Source organism: Etheostoma spectabile, unplaced genomic scaffold (genome assembly GCF_008692095.1).
Source record: "Etheostoma spectabile isolate EspeVRDwgs_2016 unplaced genomic scaffold, UIUC_Espe_1.0 scaffold00019122, whole genome shotgun sequence".
NCBI classification, from domain to species: Eukaryota; Metazoa; Chordata; class Actinopteri; order Perciformes; family Percidae; genus Etheostoma; species Etheostoma spectabile.
The window spans coordinates 80,160-87,781 of NW_022604687.1; the positions used below are offsets into that span (position 1 = coordinate 80,160).

Here is a 7,622-nt window from a genome sequence, read left to right on the forward strand (position 1 = left end):
CTCGCAAACTCCAGAGCAGCCAGGACATAGTGCCTGGGTGACTGTGCGAGGACGAGGAAGAGACAGTCGTAAGCTTTCCAAGGCGTCGGACCGCCACCACCCTGTTAGCGTTTCTAACAGATTTTCCCCACTCAGCAACACACCCGCTGAGAAACCAACTCTGATTATCGGCAGCTCCATTCTGAGAAACGTTAGCGAAGCCGGCAGCCATAGTTAAGTGCATCCCGGGGGCTAGAGCCGGCGACATGGAGTCTTATCTGAAACTGCTGGCTAAGGATAAACGTAAATACAGCAAGATTGTTATTCACGTTGGCGTTAATGACTCCCGGTTACGGCAATCGGAGGTTACGAAGATTAATGTTGAATTGGTGTGTACATACGCGAAGTCAATGTCGGACGCCGTAGTTTTCTCTAGACCACTGCCAAATCTCACCAGCGATGACATGTATAGCCGCATGTCGTCATTTCGCCGCTGGCTATCGAGGTGGTGTCCAGATAATGATGTGGGCTTTGTGGATTACGGGCAGTCTTTCTGGGGAAGACCTGGTCTGATTCGGAGAGACGGCATTCATCCCACTTGGGATGGAGCAGCTCTCATTTCTGGAAATCTTGACAGATTTATTAGTGGACCTAATCCTTGACAATCCATAGTTGGGACCAGGAGGCAGAGTCCCAGTCTAACACACTTCTCTGCTCCTTTATTCCAGGTGTTACCTAGTAAAAACCCCATAGTGACGGTGTCTGCCCCCCGACCATTAAAATTATTTAAATCAAAGGTAAACAGAAGGGGAGCTGTGCATGAAAACCTCATAACAATTAAAACCACAAGTGCAATAGTGCAAAAGAATAGGAGAATTAAATGTGGACTCTTAAACATCAGATCTCTCTCTTCTAAAGGGGTACTAGTAAAGGAATTAATATCAGATTCTAATATTGATCTATTCTGTCTTACTGAAACCTGGCTGGGTGATGGAGAATATGTTAGTCTAAATGAATCCACCCCCCCAGTCATATTAATACTCACATTCCTCGAGGCACAGGCCGAGGAGGTGGAGTTGCAGCCATCTTCGATTCTAGTCTACCAATCAGCTCTAAACCTAAACTAAATTATGACTCATTTGAAAGTCTTGTTCTTAGTCTTTCACACCCAAGTTGGAAATCAATGCAACCAATTCTATTTGTTATAGTGTACCGAGCACCTGGTCCATACACAGGAAAAACCGGAGAGTATTTTTTCCAGAGTAACTATTATTTTCCTCTAAGGGAATACCATTGAATCATTTTGGAGTGTAAATATAACCTACAGCCACTAGAGTGAGAGCAAAGATACAGAATAAATTCTATTGGAGTAATGTAGCATGGCCACACCCACTAACGTTCCTTAAGTTTCGATTCTGCCATACCTAACAGTCTTTCGCGCACTTGAAAAGAGCGGACTGACCCGAGGAACTTGCAGAACAGAAGACCTTTTCCCAATTTCATTTCGGCATGAAATGCCAGGTAACTTTACGTTTATTATTATAATTGTTTAACTTAATGTGTGTAAGGTAACATTGTTGAGCAACAATAGCATTGCAGTGTAACGTTAGGCTAGCTAGCTTACTGAACTGTTGGGCATTAGTCAGATGTTAACGTTAGCTTAACATTACACTAGCTAGCAAAAGCTACTTTTGGCAGTTTATGGGCAATATTAATGCCAAGTGAATCAGTGCAACTTTTTTTTCCCAGTAAAGTGTGGTCATGCAACACGTGTGTTTTACTCTGGACAGAGTTGGACAATTTTTAGAAGTTTAATGTAACAGTCTCGGTTTTTCTGTTAGGCGGACAGTGTTCGGTGAAGTTTGGTAGTGCAACACGTGTGTTTCTCTGAACAGTCTGACAATTTGGTTGATTTTACACAAGTAACAGAGTTTTGAGTTTTCTGTTAGGCGGGACAGTTTTTATTTTAAGTTTAGTATTGCAACACGTGTGTTTTACTCTGAACAGAATCGGATAGTTTCTTTTAAAAGTTAGGTTGATTCAACACATGTAACAGAGTCATGCAACACGTGTGTTTTACTCTGAACAGAGCACTGCACTGGGTTGACTGCTAAAACAAACTTCAGCTGGGCTTGACTAGCACGTTATGCTTGGAAAACTGAATAACGGAAGCAATTGGCGTTTACAAATGTAGCTAATGTTCAACTAATTGTAACAGTCCTATTTTTTGTTGTTTGAAATGTTCCTTTTTTATAATAGTTCATCACAGTGGAGTTATAACATTACTTCATACATATTTGTTTGATGTTTACATACAATGGTATTATTAATTGTTCATTTTATTTTATTTTCATCAAGGATGCAGGCTCTACGAGTAAAGTACAGAGATCATCAGAAGTACATTTGTTTTGAGGGGCAACTGACCTTCAAATCCTTTTTGGATTGCGGTGAGTGAAAATTTTACTAATTTCTAATACTTTTTCTGAATTTATCTTTGGAACAACCTGGGTCAGTTTATTCTTTGCAACTGAAAGATGCTTTTCCCTGCATGCCTTTCCTAGTCAGTATAGGTCTTCAAATAAAGAGAACCTATGACTTCTATCTTTTTATTTTATTTTTTTTCTCTACAAATGCACAACAGATTTACTAACAAGCTTGTGCAACGCTATTTTGTCTTTACAGTTGCCAAAAAATTTGACATTCCCACCTTGGACTTAAAGGTCTATGATGAATCTCAGACTGAAGTTGACGAGGAGGTGTTTGAGTTTCTTCTAATGAAACAAGACCTTGGTGTGCTGGAGATTTGTTTACCCCGAAGCCCAAATCTTGATGGTGAGTTGCTTATTGGCTTAGAGCCTCATATATATCCACCCAGTCCTGCCTAGCCTGAAAATGGGGGACAAGCAGATAAATCTGCTAAATTGTTTACTATTTTGAAGTTCTTTTGTTTTCTTTGCTAACCTGTTTCATTCTTTCTTTAACATTAATGGGTTTAATGTAATCTAATGTGAAATATTTGCATTCAGTTTTGTCATTAACTAAGTCCTACAAATGTAATGTTTCGAGTTAAATTGTTATGGTGTTAATTTGTTACAGTGTTAATCACACCAATTAAATGTTAATATGGTTTTTAGATTTGTTGAGCTCCCCTGCAAGCAGTTCCTTTGGAAACTTGAGTGGAGACAATTCAAAGGACTCGGATGACACCATTATATTGCAGCAAAGTCCTGATACAAGAAAGAGAGCTGAGGATGCTCGTCTAGGTCAGGTAGGCTCTGCAGAGTTCCCCAAGTCCATTCTGAGTGATACAAAAACTTGATATTTCAGTACTGTTTTAAATCCAGAACACCCAACATCTTTTTTTTTTTTGTCTTTTATTCCCACTAAGATGATCGAAGGCGTTCTCAAAAACAAACCTGGAGGAGAGAGGATCTTGAATGAGTATGCCCGGACAAAAAGCCTAACAGATAGCAGAAGACGCGATATGGTCAAGATATTGGTTGCTCATATGACAAGTGAACATGGGTATGTTGTCATATGCCTACACACCAAAAAATATATAGATTTAAAAGGCATTACAACACTCGTCTTTTTGCAGAAGGTGCCATTACACAATTAAGTTTTGATCGCATAAAGTGTGTGTGTGTGTGTGTGTGTGTGTGTGTGTGTGTGTGTGTGTGTGTGTGTAGGACCAGTCCTTCGAGACATATTAAAGAGGATTATGCAAAGGGAATCACTGCCTTGTTTCCATACCTGGCTGATCCTAGGAGCAAGTTTGGCTATGTAAGTACTTTGAAACTAAATCTATCATCTATCATCAAAATCTATATTTTCTGTATGCCCATTTTCTCTAAGTTTAACTATGGTGCCCAGTTGAGTAGCAACTTCACGTCATTTGTAGTTTTTGTGGACAAAAATGGAATAACTCTCTTTTACTTTAGGAGCATTTTTACAATGCAGAAGATGGGAGTGGGTATCTGGCATGGAGACTGAAATTTGTTCAAAAGGAATCATCAGAGGGACAAAAGAAGACCCCACGTCAGTCACTGACAGGTATATATATTTTTTGATTCTAGTTGGACTTTTACAGGGTTCCCATGGGTCCTTGAAATCCTTTTTTATCATTTTGAATTTTAGGGCGTACAATTATTGAATGTTTTTGAAAATGGATATAAAGTCAAATGGTTAGTGGACATGGCACTAGGGATCCCCGATCCAACTTTTTTCAGTACAGATGCCTGGGCTTTGTATCTGTCAATTACCAATACCGTTGAATTAATAATAATCTGTGTACCTTCCACCTTATACTTTCCTTCCACCATGTGGAAGAGACTTAAGTCACCAGACTTTCCTAACTAAGACAAAATAAGTATTGAATTCTTATTTATTTGTACACTCAACCCTTCCAGCATGCAACACACGTGCAACAGAGGGGGAAAAACAAACACAACTGGATCGGTCAGTGGATCTATTCATTGTTCCGATCCTAATATTGGATTGGTGCGTCCCTACGTGGCAATAGTAGTTTACTTCATCCGAAATGCTGGGGTAAATGTAACGTTACGTTCGCTTGCATAACTTTTCCACTACTGTTGCAGGTGGTCCAATAGCTGATAGAGAGCCCTACAGAGAGGAAAACTGGCTAACCACAGAAAGCCTGTGCTGTGAGGCCATTGCACTGATGAAGCATACAGCTGATGAAGCAATTGTCAAGGAGAAGATGAAGCAGACATTCAGCTATCGTCAAAAGATGGTTCATGACCCAATTAAGGCCTCTGAAATATTCACAGCTTTTCCAAGATTCCTAGACATAGCAGGAATGGTAGGTGGACCTTTTAACTACCTTGCCCTGTAACTGTCATGATAATAGTACCACACCATAAAGTTTACTGTTGTGTCTTGACTTATTTCATCTTGTCTGCAGATTGAGCAGGATTTTAATCTTATGTTTGGTGGTGCCACCTCTGCAAAGTTCCTGGAGAAGTGGCCCACTGTCTACAAGCAGAAAGTCCTTGAACAAAGCCGTGGCCTCACACAGACAGGGGAACTTCAAGACCTGGTTCAAAATGCTGAGTCCACAACAGAAGTGGAAAATGGTAAGCATAGAATAAAAGGATTACACTAATGGAATGGAGATTGTTTTTGAATGAAAATGCAATAACTTAAATGCAATATTTTAATTTTAGTTTTTTACTTGTATTGTCAGGATGGGACAATGACATGTCATCCATTTTGGTTCTTGTCCACCTTTTGCCACCGTCTCCCCATGGCCGCAAGCGACCAGGAAAGCTCTCAGCCAAACAAGCCAGTGACCATCTTGTAAAGTTCATCAAGGTGAGGTTAAATTAACCATTTTAGGATTATGGTCAAATGTTTATCTGGAAAAGGAAAACATTTTTGTTTTTTGCGAACCGTGACTAACTTCAATAGACTAATAATAAGGTTCTTTGGTCACAGACTGGGACCAGTGTCCAAGGGCATCTGGACAGCATCATGGAATGTCTTCAACCCTATCTGCTTGCTGTGGGGACCAAGAGAAGTGTAATTCACACTTACTTCATTGTGATTGACAAACATGCAATACCATGTAAGTCACCAGACTCTCTTGCCTGTTTTGATGAGCTTTTCAAAGCCCATTTTGTCTTTGGTACCTCGTACAACCCAGATCTGGCAAACGTGTACAACTTTTTGCAAACCACCATTTATGAAATAGATGTTGATTCCACTAAGGTGAATCCTAGGGTTGCAGAGGTGAGGGCTCGGATGCTGCGCTGAGTCAAAACCTAAGATGTTGTGTTTCATTTGCAAAAGCCACCAGGCAAATGCCAATTCCCTAACAAAGCACTTAAAATTGATCCATGGACTTTGTTCAGGAAAGTCACTTCGTCTGAAATGCTGTCAAGCTGGTTGTTCACAAGTTTATGGCACTTTTTCTGGGTTTAGAAAGCATCTCAATAAAGCACATGAACCTTGTTCTGATCCTGGTGAAGGCCCTTCTACAACTGAAGATTTAGCAGCATGTAATTTTGAGGACTTGCCATTAAGAAGTTCCCCTTCTGACTCAGTCCTTCTCAGTAAGAGTCTTGTAGACTGCTGCGCTACAACAGTAGCTGAACTTAAAGTGGCAGGTTTAGGCGAAACAACCATTAACTCTTTGGTCATTTCCATGAAAGAGATTGTTGATGATATTCATAATCAAGCAAAAGAATCTCTGAAGGAGTGTCTGTCTTTACAGGAGCCTATCAAAAGTGACGTTGAGCGTAAAATTGATCAGTGTTTTGAAAAAATGGAAAACCCTTTTGGTTTATTAAATTCTGAAACAAAGAGAAGGCAGTATTTTGCAGAGAAGTGGGGAAGGGTAGACCCAGTTGAATACGTTCTTGGTACAAGATTTGATACACTGCGCAATCGGACTACTGAGTCCTATGATCAGGTTGTTGTTACCGATAAATTTGTTTATATCCCAATTTTGAAAACATTGCAGTTTATTTACAACCACCCTAATATAAAGGAGATGATGCAGACTGATTTTAGTTCAAGAGAAAATCTTCTTAATGACTTGTGCGATGGAGATCTTTTCAAGAATCATGCTCTATTTACAAAACAGAAGCATGCAATTCAGATTCAGCTTTTCTATGATGATTTTGAAACTGCAAATCCGTTAGGATCAAAACGGGGAATACACAAATTGGGAGCAATCTATTTCACCTTGCGAAATGTTTCTCCAAAGTACAACTCAAGTCTGAATAATATTCATTTGGTTGCTTTATTTCATGCTCAAGACATTAAAACATATGGCTTTTCTAAAATACTTGATCCAATTGTGCAGGATATTAAAATCTTGGAGAAGGATGGAATAAAGGTTCCCTTGTATGATCAGCCAGTGTATGGAACCATTGTTCAAGTTACGGGTGACAACCTTGGTCTTCACTGTTTATTTGGTTTTGTCGAGTCTTTCAGTGCCAGATATTGTTGCCGCTTTTGTCTTGCTGAGAAAGAGGACTTTCAGACAGAATTTATTGAAGATTCACCCAAGATAGTTATGCGAACTAAAGCACTTCATGCAGAACACTGCCAAAAATGGAGGCAAATCCCAGTCTTCCCTATGTGATGGGTGTTAAACGTTCTTGCATTCTAAACTCCTTGCAGTACTTCAATACGTGTGAAAACTTTGCTGTTGATATTATGCATGATATCCTGGAGGGAGTGGCACAATACGAAATGAAACTGCTTCTACTACACTTGATAGAGAAGTACACAACATCAAAGGAAATAGACAGGAGAATAAAGAGCTTTAACTATGGTTACATGGAACAAAACAATAAACCTCCTGCAGTGAAGTTAAGAGAGGACTCAAATGACTTGGGGTTAAATGCCATCCAATCTTGGTGTTTACTTCGCAATCTACCACTAATTTTTGGAGACTTGGTTTGTCCCAATGATCGGCACTGGTATCTGCTACAGTTGTTGCTTCACATTGTTAACATTATATTTTCTCCAATGTTATCAAAGGGTATTACTATTTTTTTGAAACACTTGATCGCAGAACACCACAGGTTATTCAAGCGTTTATTTCCAAACAAGAGACTGCTACCGAAGCATCATTTTATGGTGCATTACCCTACATGTATTCTTAAAAGTGG

At 39.6% G+C, this 7,622-nt stretch overlaps 1 protein-coding gene across 1 annotated transcript; it reads left to right on the forward strand.

Moving 5' to 3' along the window:
* The first annotated feature begins 469 nt into the window (after positions 1-469).
* LOC116683811 (uncharacterized) lies at positions 470-5,818 on the forward strand. Its single transcript, XM_032509997.1, has 10 exons — positions 470-2,426; positions 2,662-2,811; positions 3,114-3,247; positions 3,368-3,504; positions 3,669-3,762; positions 3,921-4,032; positions 4,578-4,801; positions 4,904-5,075; positions 5,186-5,313; positions 5,437-5,818. The coding sequence occupies exons 1-10, from the start codon at positions 2,297-2,299 to the stop codon at positions 5,752-5,754; spliced, it is 1,599 nt and encodes a 532-aa protein (XP_032365888.1). The 5' UTR covers positions 470-2,296; the 3' UTR covers positions 5,755-5,818.
* Positions 5,819-7,622: the final 1,804 nt, after the last annotated feature.

Bases quoted from the DNA above. Each gene is read 5' to 3' on its own strand.
- LOC116683811 (XM_032509997.1), top strand. From the start codon at position 2,297: ATGGTATTATTAATTGTTCATTTTATTTTATTTTCATCAAGGATGCAG. The intron at 3,248-3,367 runs GTAGGCTCTGCA...ATTCCCACTAAG, and splicing joins AGGATGCTCGTCTAGGTCAG to ATGATCGAAGGCGTTCTCAA. The intron at 3,763-3,920 runs GTAAGTACTTTG...CTTTTACTTTAG, and splicing joins CTAGGAGCAAGTTTGGCTAT to GAGCATTTTTACAATGCAGA.